The sequence below is a fragment of the Notamacropus eugenii genome, chromosome 6, assembly GCF_028372415.1.
Source record: "Notamacropus eugenii isolate mMacEug1 chromosome 6, mMacEug1.pri_v2, whole genome shotgun sequence".
Lineage (NCBI taxonomy): Eukaryota > Metazoa > Chordata > Mammalia > Diprotodontia > Macropodidae > Notamacropus > Notamacropus eugenii.
The window spans coordinates 380,305,311-380,326,651 of NC_092877.1; the positions used below are offsets into that span (position 1 = coordinate 380,305,311).

The following is a 21,341-nucleotide window of genomic DNA, read 5'->3' on the forward strand; positions in this document are numbered from 1 at the left end:
TCAATGTATGATATACTTTTATCTATTTATAGAGAGAGAATAAATAAATGTATGTCCATTTATATCTCTCCATATATGTATGTGAAGTCATGTACATACATACACATACATATATGCAAACACATACATTTTTACATACATATACATATATACACACATATGCATGGGGGAAGGGAAGGAAGAAGATAAAGAAATAGATAGATAGATACATATAGATATTGGTATAGGTGTGGGCACCCAACACAATGCCTCACCCAGAGCAGCAGCTGCTTTTTAAATGCTCATTGGTTGGATCCTTTCAAATACAGGCATGTTTGTTCTCTTTCTCTCAGTACTCAATCATGTCTCACCCTTCGTGGCTGCCCCCCAAGAGTACTAGTGAATCCCTTGGTCATGCACCTGCTCGGATGGAGACGACTCATTCATTTGGGACGCCCAGTATCTCTGTGTCTATGCAGCAGACACCCAAGAAGTTTGCTCCAGTCGTCGCCCCCAAGCCTAAATACAATCCCTACAAGCCACCTGGTGCTGAAGGTAAGAAGCAGGATCTGCCTTCGGCATCTCTGAAGGGAGGTAGTGGATGTGTGTGTGTGACACCTGGGGGTGTGTGCAGGATGATGATGGACCCTTTTGTGAGGCAGTGTTGCATTGTGATAGGAATACCTCTCTGGGGGTCAGCAAGACTTACTTTTCCAAAACTCTTTTGATGCTTGTATTTGATTCTGTACATCTGTGATGATGGCAAGTCACTGGATTTTTCTAAGGTTCATTTTCCTTATATGAATAAAGAAAATAATCATAGCAGTGACCCCCACCTGGCAGGGGCATTTTGAGGGTGAAAGCTCCATGGGACTGGGGCTGTTCCACCTTGTTTTGCACCCTCTCTGTGCCGCTGGCATACACTTAGGGCTTAATAATGGTCTGGCATATTTACTTGGGGATCATACAAGATGAGGTCTGTCCAATGCTTTGTGATTTGAGAGGGCCATAGCAGTGTCCACTGTGGTGATCTGGCCATTTTTACTTTCACTGGTGACTCAAGTCTCCTTGAGCTGTTGCATGGCATTCCTCTGCCAGACTCGTGTCCCCGTCCCCTCATTTGGACTTTAACTATAAATGCAGAAATAGTTCTTTTTTAGATGGGTATATGTGAGTAGATGATAAGAGGCTTTCAGGCAGAGGGATGTCAGAATATCAGGATTGAAGTCCCTGCTCATCCATTGTGTGATGTTGGCCAATCACATCACTTCTTTGTCCCAGTTTCTTCATCTGTGAAATGAGCTAATAGACTCATCTCTAAGTTCTCTCCTGTCATGAAATTCTTTGATTTTGTCCCCTCTAAGACTCACTTTCTTCCTCTGTAAGTTGGAGTTGAGAATTCTTTCCTCGTCTGCTTCAAGAGATCTCCTCTTCCCTCCCTATTCCCCTGCTGCACCCAGATCTGTGATTTCATCAGGACAGGGAGTTCCTTGGGAGGACCTTTTATAAATGCAAATCAGCCCCATCTCTTATACAGTGACCTGGGCCATGGAGAGCTTCAGTGACTTACTAGGGGCTCCCACTCAGTTTGCCAGAGGGGGAACTGGAACCCTGTTCTTCCTGACTCTGAGCTTGTCTCTCTTTCCCCTATCCTTCATGGCTTCACAGGGTCATTTTTGTGAAAAGTCCTTTGAAAGTGACTCCATGGTAAATAAATAATTTTCCTGGCTCCTGCTTTCTGTCCTACTCCTTGGGAGCCTTTAGTTCTCCTCTTATACACTTCATCTGGAGAGCAGCTTTCACTTCCACGTCATGGTCCTTCCTTGCTTCCATCTCAGATTCTTTGACTTTCCTCAGTTCTCAGACCAGGTGCTACCAACTCAGTAGTTGGACTCTCCTCCATGGTTTACTCTCTCTTCCTATTTCCTCCACATTATATGTATTTGGATTTTTCATTACATCTCCCAATAGAATGGAAGCCTTTTGAAGACAGTCAATTGTTTTTGTATCTCTAGCACCCTGGACAGTGCCTTCACATCATAGGTAAGTGTGTGCTACATGATAGCCATGAGCTATTTTTACTGTTTTCTTTAAATACACACACACACACACACACACACACACACACACACACACACACACACACACGCCTTTAGAACTGCACAATTAACTTCCCAATGACTAACCAATCCATCTTCTACCAACAAAACAAAAACCTCTTACTATGATCAAGCCCAACAAATCAGTGCATTGACCCTATCTGAATATGCTGCAGCATTCTACACTGGGTGTCCATTTTTTGCCTGATCTGTGGGAGGTCTGTTTTGCTCTTACTCCTGGAGTCCACATCAAACACTGCAGTAAGGAAGAATTCTGAAGCCTTCATATTAGCATCCCTTTACTTTATTTCACAATAACATATAAACATCTTTCTCCTTCTGCTTATTTTACTCCATCCTTTTATACAATTCTTCCACAGCTTTTTTCTGAAATCCCCATATTAATCATTTCTATAGCCCAGTATTACATTTAATTTATAAACTATGATGTATTCATTTGAAATTTATTGTGGAATGTGGGATATGATCGAAGGCATTAGTCTAAATTTAACATGCAAAACTGCTTTCCAATTTTCCCAATTTTTTTTTGAATAATAGCTATCATCTTGATAACACTTTAAGATTTTCAAAGTCCTTTACAAATACTTCAGTTTTTCCTCACAACAATCTTGGGATTGGATACCTTTTTTCTTTTTATTTGAGCCAGAACTAAAGGTTTTTGAACATTGCTTGTTTCCTGTATAGTTTGAAATCTGGCTGTGCTGGGACTCGTGATTTCTCCTTTTTTTTTTTTTTATTTGTTCCCTTGAGATTCTTCACCTTTTGGTCTCCCAGGTGATTTCAGTTATTATTTTGTCCAGTTCAATGAAATGATCCCTTGGATGTTTGATTGATGCGGCACCAGCTCTGTGGATTAATTGAGCTAGTTTCATCATTTATATTATGTTGGCTTGGCTCCAGCTCTGATCCTTCAGTAGCTCTCTATTTGTCTTTCTTTTTTTCTATTAAAAATGTTTTATAGTTGGATTCATATAAGTCCTGAGTGAACATTGGTAAGCTGACTCCTAGAGATTTTAGACATTTTGTTTTTATTTTGAATGAAATTTCTTTTTCTACGTCCTCCTCCTGGGTTTTGGCAGTAATATACACAAAGCTTGATGAGTCTTATGGGTAGATTTTATATTCTGTCACTTCCTGAAGTTACTGTTGTTTTATTTTTGTTTTTTACCTTCACTTTCTTGAATACTATAAGCAATCCATCATGTCATCAGCAAATTAAAAAAAAGGTTCTATCTGTCCTTTTCCTGTGCTTTTCAAAAGGAGATAATTATATTCGAGGGTTTTTGCTTCCTTCCAATGGGGGTGGAGGGAGGAGAGAGCTGATAGAAGCGAGAGTTAGAATCGATTTAGGCTGGGGATTTGGGGTTCAGCATCTAGAGGATTTATTTTGTTCTCTGGATCCCAGATAATACTCCCCTCTATCCTGAGTACACCAAATAAGGGCAGCCTCTTTTGCCTCCCTGAAACCTCTCTGCTTTGAACTGTGAAAGACATGTCCTCCTTTGATTTCCAGGCCTCCCCTTTCCCACTCTCCCCTCACCCCTTAAGGCTGTTTTGGAATGGAGGGCTCCTGCAGAAGATCTCATGAACCCTGAAGGCTGATGCCAGTGAGGCCTGTTCCCCAAATGCTCTAATGACTGGATGGTGGTGCCTGCAGTTTACAGGGATTAGAATTTGAGTCTTCGTGCAGCTCAGCACCAGACAGTTCTCTCCCCACTCCCCAAACATGGCCCCCACTCCTGCATCCCCCTTGCCTAGGACACAGAGGGATGAACCATTGATGACCACCAGGCTGCCGCAGGTCCGCTGGTTGGTGTCAGCTCTCGGCTAGAGCCTTGGCATGGTGGTGTCTAATATCTAAGCATCAGAACATGAGACTTCTGGGATCAGGGAGGGAAGGGACAGTGAACGACTCCGCTCTCTTTTTATTGACTCATTTTCTCCACAAGTCTCTCTAATTGTTTCTCCAATGACCTCAGTGTTGTTGTTGCGGCAATCTCGCCTGAGAGACCGTTCGGCGCATTTATGGCTCTCGGTGCGGAGCAATGCTCTTAGTCATCCCTCTTGAATGTGTTTTCTCCTTCTCATTTATCCCTCTTTCCTCCTTGGGCTCAGCCCGGTGGCGAGCTTGGGAGCTGTGCTGGCCCGGTTACTTAGTGATGGATTTCAGACCGAGCTCCTTCCCGGCAGTAAACTCTTTATGAGTTTGTTTGTTTTGAAGGCTGATGTCATGGGCCCAGTGCCCAGCTTCCGAGGCAGGCTTCTGGAGCTTGTCTGGGGACTGGAGCAGTTGGGGACTGGAGAAATGGGAGGCGGGGTGCCCAACAGTAACAGTGAGCTGGCATCCTTGGGCTTCGGCATGGCGACATCCCATTTCCTCAGGGCCAATCGCCAGAACATCCCAGAATGGTTCAGAGAAAAGAATTCACAAGCTTCTGATGGCTCTCCTACTTTGCTGATGGCATCCCTTCTAAGCTCTGGTGTGGCGGCGGCCTGATTGGACCTTAAAGAGACCCCCCCTGTAGGATTAGTCTAGGTTTTAATGAAGTCTTTTACATCATTGATGGGGAAAACGGAGCCATTAGGGCCATCCTTATCCAGAGCAGGAGAGGGACCCCTTCCTTCTCATTTTACCTCCTTTGCGGTACACCTTCCAGACTTCTTCCTCTTGGGGTACCATAACGCATGTTTTAGTTGACTACAGGATGCCATTGTGGGATTGTGGTGCTGGGAAGCCGGTCAGGAGTAATATCACAGTGTGTACCAGGACTTTGCAAATCTTAACACGGTGGCCAACACATAATAAGTGTATAGTCAATGTCTGGAGATTGTGATGCCAGTGGTGATGATGGTGATGAGCAGGAGGAGAAGGATTATGGCAGATGAGAGTGCCATTTGTTTCATTTTTAATTCACAAGGTTTTTATTTTAATTTTTTTCTATTATCAACTATTTTTCTCCCTCCTCCCTTCCCCATTGTCCCCAAAGGGTGAGTGAAAGGAGCAAAACTCACAACTCTTGTAACAAATATCTTGCTTCTTTTAAATATATTAAGTCAGGGATGGGTAATCCAGGCTGATTTAGTGGTGTAGTGGTTAGCGGTCTGGAACAAGGAAGACCTGAGTTCTAAAGTTCTAATCCCTCTCTGACACTTACAAGCTTCCTGACCTTGGGCAAGTCACTTAATCAAGTTCATTTTTGAAATATGTAAAATGGGGATAATATAGCACCTGCTTTATAGGATTCAATAGCATACATAAAGTGCTTTGCACACATTTAAGTTCCATAAAAATATTAGCTATTAGTATTTGAGGGAAAAGGAAAGAGTTTTCTCAATTGGGATGACTTTGTCCTTCCCGCTTCCTTTGGAGACTTTAACGAATTCACCAAGTGTTTATCAGATGCCTACTATGTGCCAGCCCCTTGCTGGGGGCTATATCAGTCGATTCATAAACATTTAAAGCACCTACCACGTGCCTGCCATTGAACAAAGGGCACAGGATACAAATAAAGGCAAAAGACTGTCCCTAAGTGCCAGGGGCTCACGCTCTAATTGCAGAGATAACCGTGGATAGAAAACACTGGAAAGAATTGTCTGTGCCCTCAAGAACTGCGCATTCCTTTGGGTAAAAGCAACAGGAATACATACAAGTAAATAGAAAATAAGAACACACTAATGGGGCCCTGGCACCTGAGTGAATAGTGAAAGCCCAACTGGAGCGGTGCTTGAACAAGGTCTTGAAGCCAGCTAGGACTCCTATGAATTGTCCGTGGGAAGAGGAGAGGGTTCCAGGTGTGGCCACAACCTTTGGGAATGAATTTTTGTCCGTACCACCCTTGTTGAAGATGACCCTCCTGGTCTCAGGCTACAGCTTCATGCTTACTGACCTTCTAGATTTCAGTCTTTGCTTTCCTTTGGCATATTTCCAGAATGGGGATCCTCAAACCATACATACCTGATTCACAATGCAACAGGAAGGATACCAGCATTTTCAGGCTATATATCAATGTGTAATAAATTGGCTACTGAATTTGGCCATCCCTCAGCATATCGCAGGAAGGATGGGCTGCTTTTTTTTTTTTTTTAATTGTTGTTGTTTTTTCCCTTTGCATGAAAGCTAATTGGATTGATGTCACCTCTTAGCCTGTGCCCATCCTCCAAAGCCTTTCTAGCTGGGCGGGCCTGTCACAACATGAATTCTATTGAGATCACCTTGGAGAATCCAAGGGTGCCTTTAACACCAGAATGAAACCCCAGAAGAGGATTACATTGAAAGGAAAACAAACACCAAATACCTTTCACTGATAAGCTCAATGCAGCATTTTCCCTTTGTTTTGAAAAAGTCTATTTGGTAGCACTCATCATCTAGGAAGGTTTTGGAGCTCAATAACCTGGGAAGGTAATGTGTGAATCCAGTTCTGTGGTCTGTGTAGATATGTGAAGATTGAAAAAAAAAATACCCATGCACTTGTATGTCCACAAACACGTCCTCCCTGGAATGGTCCTACAAACTCCTGATACCAGCAGCATCCATCCTGCTGGCTTGTGTGTGTGCTTATGGCCTTCATTCTTATTGCCCTGTGGCAGGCCCGTCCTGGAGACCCTGGGCCAGTCACCATCTGCTTAGTTGTTGGTACCTAAGAGCATGCGATCCCAATTCTTCACCTCCAATCATGTGTGGGCCTTTCCTGCTTACTCTCTCTGACTGTAAAAGTAAAAAGGACCCACAGTTCCTCTCTGCCAACATATATTTAAGTGAGGCCTTACAGTATAATTTTCCTTTATAAACCACAGGGCGCGCATCACAATAGCCTATTAAGGTTTTCATTATTATTATTTTTTGGTAACCTCCAAATAAGGAAGAGCTTTTTTATTTCCTCCCTTTTTATTGCCTCCAATTTAGGTTCGGGGCCTTTTTGAATAGTTTTTTTTTTCTTTTACTCCTTTTTGGGACTCTAGGCTCTTTTTTTTTTTTTTTTGATGAAAATATAATTCCTCTGTGGTTTTTTTGTGCACATTCTTCCCAGAATTGTCCTTTGGATCTAGTAAAGCACAAGTAACAGCCTCTAAGGATTGGACTGAAGTTATCCTCTACATAAATTATCTGGAGTAGAAGCAAAAAGTGAATGAATGCACAAGCAAAGCAGCGATTATGTTAAAGCACTTGCTATATGCCTAGTGCTGTACTCAGTACTGTATATTCAAATACTGAAAAAAACACAAAAAACCAACAGATAATTCCTGCCTTCAAGAAGCTTATTTTTAGTAAGAGGATAGAATATCTCTATGGCTAGAGGACGGCAAGCAAAGACATTAATTGGCAGTACCTATTCAGGAACCATGGTGGTATTGCTTTCTGTCCCAGAGCTGGGAAAGGGCTGAAGTTAAAGGCAGATGAAGGGAAGAAGATTGAGATGGAATGTGAGGCATGCGTGGGGTCCCCTCGGAACAATGGACCATGTTCTGAAGGTAGTGTTCTCACGTGGGCTTCATATTCAGGGGTGACATTCTTTGGTCAAGTGTAGACACATCTTAGTGTCTAGGCAGGAGGTGGGGAAGTGAATTCTCCCGATTCTATGATGCTTTCCTTTCTTCCTCTTTGTTTGAAATCTGTTTCTCCAGGGTGAAAATTGCCTCTATTCACCCAAGCATTTTGGGGATCCCCTGCCTCAGTTTGCCCAACTACAGAATACAATCAGAAAAGCATCAGGACTTCCAAAGAGCCATATTCTTGTTAATGTGTATTAAAGCATTGCCAATCCCATTCTCCCACCCCCATGCCCGTTTTCTTTTCCCCCAATTGCTTAGAAACTCCATGACTTTCTGTGGCTGCAGAAACACAACTCCTTATGTTCTGCAATTATGATATACCTTAAACAATATCTTACTCATTCTGAGGCTCACTCCTGAAATCTCTCCGGTATGTTATAGGAACCCCCAGAGCCTGACTTACTGGGTCTTCCAAGCCTAGAACTCAAGTTCCCTGAACTACTCTTTCAGACAGACTGTGATCATTGATTTACTGTGTCAGTTTCTACCTCATAGGACTTTAGGAAATTGTAATAACCTAGTGTGGTGACACGGAGTAACAAATGGAGAACATTAGAGAGAACAGCTCACACCAGCCCAGGAAGACTGGGAAGGAGCCTTACAAATCATTCAGTCCACCCCTTCATTTTGTAAATGGGGAAATTGAGGCTTAGAAATGTCGAGTGAAGTACCTGAGGTCCCTTAGTTGATAAGCAGAGTCAAGATCTGAACCTAAAATGTCTAAAACCACATGCATAAACCTTTCCACAATACTAACATTACTACACATTCCAGACATGATTATCATGGGAGGATGAATTCCTTTTCCATCTCCTTTCAGTTTTTTTGTTTAACTCTGGAAATATCATGCTTAAATTCTATGGAATTTTTGAATTTATGAAATTCTGTGGAATGTTTACCTTTTTGCCATTGGTATTATTTGTTAGGTAGGGTGGTTTGTGGCACAGTAAATGAGCCCGGACTCAGGAAAACTCATTTTCCTGAGTTAAAAACCAGCCTCAGACACATACTAGCTGTGTGACCTTGGGCAAGTCCCTTAACCCTGTTTGCCTCAGGTTTTCATCTGTAAAATGAGCTGGAAGAGCAAATGCAAACCACTCCAGTCTCTGTTAAGAAAACTCTTAATGGAATCACAAAGAGTTGGACATGACTGAAATAACAACAACAAATGTTTGTTAGATAGGGAATACCTAGTTACACAGATGTGTAGCGGGGCCAGAGAAGAATATACTGTTTGAGAATATTTTGGCATTTCCTGGGTTTAAGGTAACAGAATTAGGAATCCACATTAGCCAAGAGGTGAACTCAACATTTCTTTTGCCATGGGATGAGGAGACGTGGAGTGATCAACGTTCTGTCCAATTAGTTTTTCCTGTTTACACGGTCTTCCTGCCAATGTCTGGGAGCTACAGTAATGAATGGCATGGGAATGGTCATTGTCTGGATTCTCCATCCTGAATGGCAAAAGCTAAATTCAGGGAATCCCAAGCTCATTCTCTTCCTACTGACTAGGACCAACTCAAATGTCTCCATGATGAAGTCATCCTGAGGAATCTTGTCATTGAAAGTCCTATGAAATTACCTGTAGTCACACAAGAAGTGATATCAGCCCATCAATCTGTGTGTGTTTCTATGGGATGTGCACTATTTACAAACATAATTATACTGTGGTAGCTGGAATAGTAATAAGCTGTCAAACTGACTGTTTTGTCCCCTTTACAAGTACAAGGGAAACAGACCGAGCACCACTGATAATTGTGTGTTTGTGTGTGTGTGTGTGCGCGCGCTTGCGTGTGTTTCAGGGCCCTTATAAAACAATGACACTGTTTGTTAAAGAAGGAAATGATCGTTTTATTTATCTGGTCATCACTTGGCAACTTTCTCTGAGGAGCTGGATGAGCTTTTAACTTGTCTCAGAAAACTGTAACATTCTTTGTGATTTGGGGTATGTTCCGGTGTCCCTATCAATCAGTCACTTGATCACCAAGCAGTTGATGGGTGCATTTTTTAGATGCTGTATTTGGTGCTGGGGATGCAAGATGCTCTGGCAGGGTAGACTCTAAACTGGAGATAGATGTGGAGTGAATGTTTCTTCTCTGGGTCTCCATTTACCCAAAGCTAAGTGGCGGCAACTAATAATTCTTTCTTGGCCCGCTCCATGGTATATTGCTAAGCATGAGTGGGGAGATTTCTTTGGCCATTTTTTAGAAGAGAGTTCCTAGGAAATGGAGGGATGCCTCCAACGAGGCTATAGAAATGTTATCTCCCCATCATTGGTAGAAGGGCTCCTTCTTCAAGATCCCTCCCAATTCTTGTCATGTTATGCGGCTCCTTTAATGGCTTCAGTGTCTGGCACATTCCATAGCGTGGGCAGCGTGGGAGAGTTTGGGAACTTCTGACAGTCTCCACTTTCCCTGCTTTGCTTTTACTCCTAAACAGATTATTAGAGTGCCAGGGGTCTGTACTTTTTGTTCCCAAGATTTTTGTTTTTTAAGAAAATTTAATCTGGGTAACAGGAGTGAAGGAAGAAAGAGAATAAAAATGAGAGAAGGATTCTTCTGAAATGCCCTGGTCATGCCTAGGCTTCAGCATCGCAAGGCTGTTTCATTCTCAGAGCCTCAAGCAGCATGTGAAACCTCAGTAGATCCTAAAAGAAGGGTCATGTGAATCATTTATAAACTGACTCATGATTGGTGTCATAAAAATATTCTTGGGACTTGAACCTTTGGGCAAATGCACAGCATTAAATGTGTGTATATATATATATATATATGTATATGTATATGTTATATGTGTGTGTGTGCATGCATGCATATATATATGTATTATGTATGTATCTCAGGCCAGAGATTCACAGCCCTGAATTACTGGAGCAGCCAAGTTTGTTGCCTATTTGCATATTCCTTTGTCTTCCTTGATATTCAGATGTAGCCCTGCTGACAGTATCTCCACAGGTGATAGGAGGGCCTCCCTGTTACCCCAAGTCCCAAATCAGAAAGATCAGCACTATATGTAGTCTGAGAGCCTCTTCCATCTTCTGGGTTCCACTGGTGCCCTTTGCTTAGGAATAGTGACTAAAGGATCCATCCAAAGCATCTCATGGCCTTTGGAACCATGGAGGCAGTCAGGAGCCTGATTAATGAGTGCACAGAGGCCTGGCCTCAAGGTCAGGTCCAGGCAAGAGCAGACTTGGAAGGAAAAGGAACCCAAGCAGCATGGACTGTGATAACAATGAGAGGGAGAGTTTCTCATAGAGAAATTGAGACTGTATTTGGCCTTTCTCAACTGTCCAAGTGTCTTTTCAACATTGAAAGGAAATGTTGATTGATGGTTAGAGCCCTGGACTTGCCATCATTGAGGCTTTGACTCATATCCCTCCTCCTTACTGGTTATTTGATCCTTGACAAATCCAAGAGCCTCTTTGTGACTCAGTTTCCTCATCTGTAAAACAAAGAGATAGGACTTAATGGCCTCAAAGGTTCTTATTCTAAATCTACGGTCTTGTAAAGAGTGATTAAGAAAGTTCCAAGCTTTCACACACACACACACACACACACACACACACACACACACACACACACACACCCCACTGTGGACACATGCATAAATACCAGTCAGTAAATGTGTTAATGTGAAAGGTTGCTAAACGGACAAAAGGGGGAATAAGGGTATTTTCTGTATGACACTGCCTCTTCCCCACCCCAAATATGGTGCAAATTCAGCTCTGACTTTTGACCTTAAGAAAAGGATAAACAAACCCTCCCTGAATGTCAGAGAACGTGGAAAGTTTCTCCCACAGTGGGGAATTTCTGAGAAGATAGGAAGTGAGCAAAACTGGATTTGACTATGGTGGCATGTCCATGCCCTCCTCTCGCAGCTAACTTGGTCAGTGACTTAAGACTCTTCAGGGCAGAGTAACCAGTGCAGAAGTGCTATTTCTTAGGTCGGTGTTTAACCAAGACTAATGCTACACTTGAGGGACAGAGCTTGGTTCAACGTCCTATTGATGCCTGGTGGGGTAATCGCTCCCTCTGAAAATTCAAAGCCATTGCCTATGTTTTGCTCAGCACCAGTGAGCGGTGGAAGGATGTATATGAGCCAGCAGGGTTATATGGCAAATAGGGAAAAGGCCCTCTGGTTGCCTCAAGAGAAGTGCAGCAGCCAGGTGGGTGCCCTGGATCGAGCCCATGCTACAAGAAGACATTGAGTTCTGGGAGCCGCATTTTGGATGTGTGTGTATGTGTGTGTGTGAGTGTATAATAATAATAATTATAAACATATATGTATATAATATTTTGTATAATGTGTTATAATTTATAAGATATTGGAATTTATTTTCTGAATTTATCAAATGTCAAATATAATATAGTAGGATGAGAAAGGCATTGCACATAAAATTGTTAATCTCTATTACGATGATCTTGCTTTTCCTTTAAAAGTATGTAATAAATTCCACATGGTATTTTTTCATTTGTCCTGTTTGTATTTTCTTTATGTCTTCTTCCTGTTCTCTCCTCTGAACTTAATAAATACTTTCATGACCCTTCCTTCCTTCCTTCCTTCCTTCCTTCCTTCCTTCCTTCCTTCCTTCCTTCCTTTTCTCCTTCCCTCCTTCCTTCCCTCTTCCTTCTTTCCTTTCTTCCTTCCGTCCTCTCTTTCCTTCTCTTACTCCCTTTTTCTGGGTCTCCAAACTTTAGAAAATCTCAGAAATTCAGAGTTAAAAAGGTTTCTGACAACTATCCTAAGATATCTCGTAGCTCAGTGGCACAGTGGATAAGGCATTGGGATGGAAGGCAGGAAGCTCCAAGTTCTAATGTGAGTTTAGACATTATCTGTGTGACCTTGGACAAGTCACTTCATCTGTTTTCTCATCTGTATAATGGAGATAACAAGAGCTGCTACCTCCCAGGGCAGTTGTAAGGATCAATTGAGATAATAATTGTAAGTCACAGAGAAGTGTCTTATACATAGTAAACACTGTATAAATGTTGTTACTACCACCACCACCATCATCATTATCCTTACATTTTATCTTACAAGGGGTCATCCAGTCTCTGCCTGAAGTGCCCCCCAAAGCAGCCTGTTCCACTTTGGGTTTATTAAAACTGCACCCCCCCATTCCAAATCTTCCACCAATTCCATTCAATGCACCTTCTTCTGCCTTCATGGCTACAAGCATGCTCCTGCTCCTTTTCTCTAGTGGCATCCCAAGTTAATCCATCCACAGTTTTTATCGAATAGCAATTGTGTTCAAGGCTCTGACTTGGTGGTTGAGGTGACCCCCCAAAATTCAAACAGTTTACATTCTGCTTAAAGACTGATGACACCACGCTAACTCATGATGTTGTCACAGGGCAAGGGATGAACCCCTGAAGTCAACACTATGGAAAGCAGAGAAGAACATGCTCCCTTTGGCCTGTACTGGTCAGAGAAAGTTTCATGAGGGAAGTGGGATTATGTTGTACTTTCACACGAGCTCTTGTCTTGGGGCCATTCTGTGTGTCCTCCTACTGGATACAAATGACACTAGTGTTTGTGAAGTGGAGCATCTCTTCCCCCAACAAGCACCAAGGCAGGTGAATTCTCCTGAAGTGGATGTAAACACACACATACACACATGCACACACATGCACAAATGCACAAACACACAAATGTTTTTCAAGATCAGCTTTGAACATTTCTTTAGAAAGTAACAGTTTCATCATTTTTTTCTTTTTCTAAATAAAAAAAAATGATAATTTGTTTTTCTACCTTCTTCATTTCCCAGTATAGTCCTTCTTCCTCCCATGAACAGAAAGCATATAATCATCTCCCAATCAGTGATCATGCTATGTGCTAGGCACTTTGTACTTGATTCTGGGGATAGAAAGACAATGCTTTAAAGAATCCCTATTCAAAGAAGTCTGTGATGGAAAGAACAGTCCTCTGTATACCCACATATTTATAATAACATATTTTGGTGTAGTTAAAAACTGGAAACAAATTGGATGCCCCTCGATTGGGAAGTGGTTAAACGAATCATGGTACATGGACAGTAATTAAACAGCACTGTACTGTAATAAATAACAAACATGGCAAATTCAAACAAGCATCAAGATACTTATAGATGCATGGACACTAGAGGCTGTTTCTGTCCATCTACAAAAGGAGTCATTTTACCAGATGAGGAAACTGAAGCTCAGGGTGATTGTGTCTTTCCTGGGGCAATATAGATAACAAGTAGAGCTGGAATTTGAGAAAAATGAAATTAATAGAAGTAGAAAGACAGCATGCCCCATGCCTGAAATAATGTAAATGAATATAGTTACCACAAAAAAGAGAGATTTCTGTCGTTTCACTCCTTTAGTTTGGATAATGGTGTGGATTAAGCTCAAATATAAAGAAACTCAAGAAGGGCGTGAAATTTTTTGCCCTTCATAACTTTTCAGATGTTGAGTCCAGCCAGTGGGTGACTCTACATAGTATTAACTAAGTTATGCATGATGATGAGGAACAGACGTTTATTTGGGTGTCCCCCAAGGCTCTATCCCAAATCCCTTATTCTTTTCTATATTATTTTTATTGATGTCTTCATCAGCTTCCCTGGATTCAATTATCATCTTTATTCTGATGTTTCTCTGATCTGTTTATACAACTCTAATCTTTCTCCTGTCTTACAGTCTCACATATCCAGCTACCTAGTGGCCATCTCAAACTGTGTGCTCCATAGACGTCCTCAACTCAACATGTCCAAAACTGAAATCGCTATCTTTACCCCCAAGCTGTCCCCTCTTCCCAACTTGCCTCTCACTGTCCTAGGTATCACCATCTTGCCAATCACCAAGATGCCATCCTTGACTTCTTATTCTCCCTTAAAGTCTCCCCCATCCCCATATCCAATCATATGTCAAGTCTTGTCAATTCTACCTTTCAGAACATCTCTCCTCTGCCACTGCCACTGCCACTATCCTTATTACCTCTTTTCTAGACTCTTGCAGTGACTTTCTGGTTGACTTCTCTGCCACATGTATTTCTCCATTATGGTCTGTCTTGCACTCAGTTGTCAAAGTGATCTCCTTAGATTAAGGTCTAAGATCATATAGAAAATCCTCTGTTCGGCCTTTAAGACCCTTGATAACCTTGATAACCTGGCCTTTTCCCTACCTTTCCAGTCTTCTTTCACCCTATTCACTCTTATGTACTCTTCAGAGCAGTGACAATGGCCTCCTGGCAGTCCTCCCAGAAAATAGCCTCTCTCTCAACTCCAGGCATCTGTGCCCTGTCCCTCCTCTCTGCTTCAGGTTTTAGCTAAAATCTTACCTTCTGCATGAAGCCATATCTGTTTCCATTAGGTCCTTCTGTTAGCCATCTTAAAGTTATCCTGCATACACCTTGTTTGTACATAGTGGTTTGCACATTTGCCTCCCCATTGGGCTGTAAGCTTCTTGAGAACAGAGACTGTCTTCTGCCACGCTTTGAATCCTCACTGCTTAATACAGTTCTGGGCACATAGTAGGCGCTTACTAAATGACCTTGACTTTATCCATATTATCTTATTTGATTCTCCTGACAACTCTAGAAGGTAGGGGCTAACCTGAGAGAGGCTAAATGACTTATCCATTGTCCCCCCAGCCAGTAACCACCTGGATGGATTCTAGCTCTCTCTCTTCCCTATCACTTCTGTGCCTCAATGAATGGCATCCATGTAACTTCTGGGGCTGTTAGGTTTCTTAGGCACTACCACCACTTGCTTCTTGGCTGAGCTGCTTCTGAAAGGCTTTCCTTCCTCTCCTTCAGGCAGACAAACTTATCCTTTGCTTGACATTGTAACTGCAAGAGCGTTTGGTTAAGGTTGTGTGATAGCAACAGTCTTGCCTTGCCATGTAATTAATTTCCCATTTACACACATGTATATTTAAATGCACATATATAAAAATGACATTTTGTCACCCTCTTCCATTATTTCAAGGTTTGAAATGATGAGTCATTGGTGCAGTGGCCTATTTTTGTGAACCACAATAGCTTGGGTAGAAAGATTAAAAAAAATCGTCATCCTCAGGAATGGATAGCAGCCATCTTTTTTTAGCTAAAATTGCAAACATCTGGCAATTACTGTCTTCTACCTCCCTTTACAAAAAAGGAGAGTCATCCCTCATGCCTTGGCACGCTGCTGTATTTAATCAAGGCAGGCCTGAGAGCCTCACGGCGCAATTGGTTATGATTTGAGGAGGCCACTGGTCCAGCCTGGCCTTGGCTTGGGATGTTTCTGAAAGAAAAAAATGTTAATGTTCCCCATATGCTCCCGTGTTATATAATGACAACAATCGTAATATGACAATTAATGAGCACATAAAATCCTCTGATTTTTTTTCCTCTTTACTCATTTGCGGTGGCTCTCATGGCAACTTTTATATCCCCCAAATGAATGGTTACGGGAACCTTTGACTATAGCTCTCCCCGTCAGCTTTTGGCATGGTTAGGCACAGGGCTGCTAAGTCAGTAAACCAGTAAATGTCTCTGATTACATTGCAAGTTGGCCTAATAAAAAATATTAGAAGACTAAATCAGCGTTTTTTTCCAACCATTGTTGTGGGTCTGGTGGCCCATTGTCATGGGGGATTGGGGTACCCCACCCAGTTTGGGGTTGTAATAAGCCTTTGAGGCAGGATGCCTTCTTTTGCGCTGTGCAATAGGCAGTGTGGTCAAGGAGAAGGGAGCAGAGGGTGCCTGGTGACTTCCTTTCAAGACTTCTGCATTCTGTCCTTGTCTCTATCGGGAGTATTCTGCCTGACCTTGACTGATGCACTCAGCTCCAATGACAACCCCCTGGCTGCCCTGCCAAAGGTTTCACCCTTGACCTAGCCTCCTTCTACCTGGGGGAGTCTGAGTCAGTGGGAGGGAGTGGTTGGAAGTGAGACGGTAGAGAGCAAAGGGTTGGGGAAGAGAGGGGGAACCAGGTCAGGAGGATAGTGTAGACATCACAGAAAAGACTAAAAATAGGCTGCCCTGTGAGGCTGGCATATTTAAAACACATGCAAATATATGCAAATGTATCATGGCCTTCCTAATTATTTGATACACCTGGATTGGGCCCTCATGAAAATCCTAGTAGAAATCCCCCACTCTACTCCATTTCCTTAGATATGATAATCATAAGCAAACCTGAGATTTTGGGAGGTTAAGAAGAGAGAAAGTCAAAGCGTTTTGCAAACATCTCAGCCTTCAATATAGCTGGTAACCAGGACTTTTAAGTGTGTGTGTGTGTGTGTGTGTGCGTGTGTGTGTGTGTGTGTGTGTGTGTGTGTGTGTATGTGTATGTGTATGTAGGGGAGGAAGATCTTAGCCTGTGCAGCAGGTCACATTAAGTGTGGAATGACAGGACTCACATAAATGGCCCCCATTTTCACAACAGACGCTATCACCTTCATTGATTCTACCTTCCTGGCCCCTGCCAGTTTCTTTCCCTTTACATCCTGAGAGCTTCAAGCCTGCTATTGCCCTCACTGGTAAGTTTTAGACTTTCATTTTATTATAACTGGTGAAAGATGCTTATCTGACTTTTCTGGTTGTCATATCCTAGCTTTAGGACTGGCAGGGATCTTGGGGAAGAAACTGTGGTCCAGAGCCAAGAAAGGGTCCATGCAAGGTCATACGTATTGGTGGCAGCCCTGTTCTTCTGACCTGAGATTTAGTTTTCATGGTACCAAACTTACTCTGTCTCTCCTTGTTCTCTGTTCTCCATATTTCTTTAACTTCTTTTCTTTCCTGAATGCCATAAAGATTCAAGCTTGCCTTGGTGTCTTACCTGAATTGTTAATATTGTTCCCGTCACATATGGGAGGTAATTCATGTTTGAATGAGAAAAAGTAATTATAATCATTATAATCATCCTTTTCACCACCTCATTATGTGCCACTGGGGGCAGCTAGGTGGTGCAGTGGATAGAGCACCAGTGCAGGAGTCAGGAAGACCTGAGTTCAAATCTCACCTCAGACACTTGACACTCATTAGCTGTGTGACCTTGGGCAAATCACTTAACCCCAATTGCCTCATCCTGGGTCATCTCCAGTCATCCTGAGGAACATCTGGTCACTGGATTCGGATGGCTGTGGAGGAGAAGTGAGGCTGGTGACCTACACAGCCCTCCCTCACTCAAAACAAAGTCAAGTGCAAGTCATGTCATTACTTCTCTGATGGCATGGTCTTCTTCATCAACGAAGGATGAACACACATGTGCCACTCTCTTTGGCAAGTATTGACAATCCAGACCATGCCCTGCTTTGAGCATTGAATCAGACTCATAGCTATGGATTAAAGATGGATCTGGTCCACCCCCCTAGACTGCCCATTTTTCAGAATATGATGTTGAGGTTTGGAGAAGTCAAGACATTCACTGTAGCATCATGACGTTCTGCAAAGAACATGACTTAGAGGCCTATGCCTCAATTAGAAGTTTTGTTTCTTCCCTTTCAGAGCAAAGTAGTGATAATAAATAGTAGTAGTAACAGTAAAACTAGAGACATAGTTAGCATTTGTAGGATACCTACTGTGCACCAGGCACTGTGCTTACCACTTTCCCCATATTATCTTGGTTGATTCTCACAACAACCTTAGGATGTAGGGGCTACCATTATCCTCACTTTACATTTGAGGAAACTCAAGCGAGTCAGGATTAAGTGACTTGTCCAGGGTTATGCAGTAAATGTCTGAGCCTGCATTTGAACTCAGGTCTTCCTGACTCTAGACGCAGTGCTCTATTCGCTGAAATGCCACCTAGCTGTCCATCTTGGAAAAGTCCTCGAACATCTCTGAACCTTGTCTACAACAATGAGGATGCTGATAACACTGTACCATTTGTCTCTCAGAAATTTTGTGAGGACCAAATATGACATTGTTCATAAGGTGTTGTTCAAGTTAGAAGTTTCTACATGAATGTAACATATCACATTTCCATCATGATTGCCATGGCTAAACTAGCCAGTGCTGGTCAATAGTACTGTGTTCGCTAGACCCCACCTATCCTGATTCCCAGTTGTGTGTGTATGTGTATGTGTCTGTGTGTGTATATGTGTGTATGTGTGTATATGTGTGTGTATGTGCCTGTGTGTGTATATGTGTGTCTGTATGTGTGTATATGTGTGTATGTGTGTATATATGTGTGTTTGTGTGTGTGTGTGTGTGATTTTTCCCTTCCATCCACCACAGCAATTTCTAACTACAGTTACTTCTCTGGCTCACGATTGTTGCTGTTACTCAATTTTCCATTGGTGTTTTGTTTATGAAAAGGATTTTCTGTAAGTCTGCAAAGATCTAAATTAAATATAGTCAGTGATGCCCTTTAGTTCATCCAAATAATTTATGATGTCATAAATTAAAAGCTGCAAGGGACCTTCGAGATCTTCGGTAGAGACTTGTGCCCTCTTGGTTCTGCTGGGGATTGACCTGTGCCCTGGAGACTTGACGTGATTGGTCCAAGCTCCCACAGCTGGTAAGTAGAAGAGGTCAATTCAAACCGGTTGTTTCATTGGGTTCTGTGAGGTAGGCAGTGGTCGACTGTTACTTCCTTTTTATGGGCAATGTTACCTAGGCTCAGTCGATGAGTCACCTAGCCCAGCTAATAGCTGATCGGGCCAGGCAGTCCTCTGCCCCTGGCTTCAGATGCCAGATCTAATACCTTTTGACTATACCTGGTGAATCTTTCTTCTTAACCTTGCTTCTACACTTACCCTCTGTCTGCCTGTTTCCCAACTATAAAATAGGGATCATAATAGCACCTCCACCAAAGCGTGGTTCTGAGGCTCAAGGATGTAATGATTGTAAATCACAGAGCACAGTGCCTGCACATAGTAGGAGCTTAATGAATACTTGTTCCCTTTCCATTCTTTCTAAACAAGCTGTTTTTTATCAGATTGCCATACCTTGAAAAGGGTTCACAGAAGAACTGACTTATAAAACAGAATTCCTGGTCCCCAGCTACAAGGGGACATTTTGGGATGTCCTTGATTAGCCTGGCAGGACAATGGCAATCCAAGGTTGGAACAAGGGCTCTTGGGATTTTTGTCCAAATGGGGATATCACTGAGGCATTTTCCATTCTCTGGGAGAGTTGCCAGGGACATGTCTTGTTCTATGTCCCTTGGCAGTCTGAGCTGATGGGCCTGGGCAGCCTTTTGGCAAGGGCTAATAATGCGTTAGGAGGCTAAGCTTATTGTATATGAAGGAAGGACATGGCTCAAGTCAATAAAATTTGAAGTCAGGGAGAAAAAGAAACTTTCATTGACTGTTAGAAACTTGACATTGGGAGAGAGATCTACCCAACAGGTAAGATCCCAGTAGTCTGCAACGTTTGTGACTTGGTCACCAATGCAAAGAAACATTCCCCATGATCAGCTGGCATCCACTTTCTAGTTGAGGCTCTATCCCAAATGCGATCTCTTAATTATGAGCATTGTGGGATTAGATGGGGTGACAGCTACTAAAGTTGGCAGTTAGAGTCCAGGGAACTTTAAGACAGAAAAGGAAGATCATTTATGTGATTTGCTAGGATGATGACTGAACTGGGAGGCAGGTTGCTGTATTGGGTTCTAATCCTGATTCTGCCTCCAACCACCTCCTTTCCTTTGACTCCACAGTGTTTAGTCTGGTACATGGTGCATGCTTAATAAAATGTTTATTGATTGGACAAGACCCTTTCATGATCTTTGGGCATCCTTCATCTACAAAAATGGACCCATTCACCATCCCCACACAATTACCCTGAGGAATGAGCTTCATCATCTATGACCATGAATTGTTACTACAATTAGAAAATTTAAGAACTGGACAAGGACTGGAAATCCTAATCCAAAGCTCTTCCCAGATTAAAAACCAAACAGAAACAAAATGGTAATGACAGTCAACAGTTTTGGTTCTGTGATGTTTTTTTCTGGAAGTAAAAGACTTGTTTGCCAGGTACCTCGGATTTTCACTGGCTGAGGGTTCAGAATCCAAGACATAGCATGTGTCATGGAGTCAAGTTCGTAATGAAGGGTCCTCTTGTCTTTGCTCTTAGCTTAGCCTTGACATTATCACTTTATGCCTGTGCCTCAGTTTACTCATCTCTTATTTGGAGAGAACACTATGTGCTCAAATTAGAATGACCTTGTAAAGAACAAGGTCATAAACCGTGTCTGAGTGGGTGATAAATACTAAATGTTCAAATCTGCAGGGGTTGGCTAAGTGAGTCTTGCTCCTCATGCTTTTGAGTGAGCTGTTCCCAAGGCCCTCGGAACAAAGGGAGATCTAATGGCTTGTTTCTCTTCTGAGGGCAGCATCCAAGGGCTGGGCAGGATTCATGGAGCCCGTCTTGTTCACCAAGCCCCAATGTTCTTGTAAGAACCATGTCAGGATGTTGTCTGCACACTGTCTCCCCTGATCACAGTAATCGGGTCAGGAGAGAAAGAGAAGTAATAGAGCGTCTCTTAGCAACCAGCCCCAGGAGACAGAGAAAATTACTCAAACCCGACTATCCAGCCAGGGAAGTCGAAAGAAAGAATGTACTGAAAGTCTACTGAAAAGTGCTCAGGGACAGGACTCCTTTATATACTCTGCTCCTATAGGCTTGATTCAGTGGGATCCAGTGACCCTTCTCCCTTTAGAAAGCATACAGAACACAGGAGGGGGTGGGGTGGAGGGGATGGCAACACAAAATAAACATTTTTTTTCTCTTTTTCTC

The 21,341-nt window shown here is 42.5% G+C and overlaps 1 protein-coding gene across 5 annotated transcripts in view; it reads left to right on the top strand.

Moving 5' to 3' along the window:
- LPP (LIM domain containing preferred translocation partner in lipoma) overlaps positions 1-21,341 on the top strand; it is a 666,236-nt gene that overhangs the window by 226,662 nt on the left and 418,233 nt on the right. For all 5 annotated transcript variants that reach the window (XM_072618829.1, XM_072618833.1, XM_072618831.1 and 2 more), the window contains one exon: positions 333-534. In XM_072618829.1, coding sequence (XP_072474930.1) covers positions 342-534 — 193 coding nt within the window. In that variant the 5' untranslated portion in view covers positions 333-341. The remainder of the gene's footprint in view (positions 1-332; positions 535-21,341) is intronic.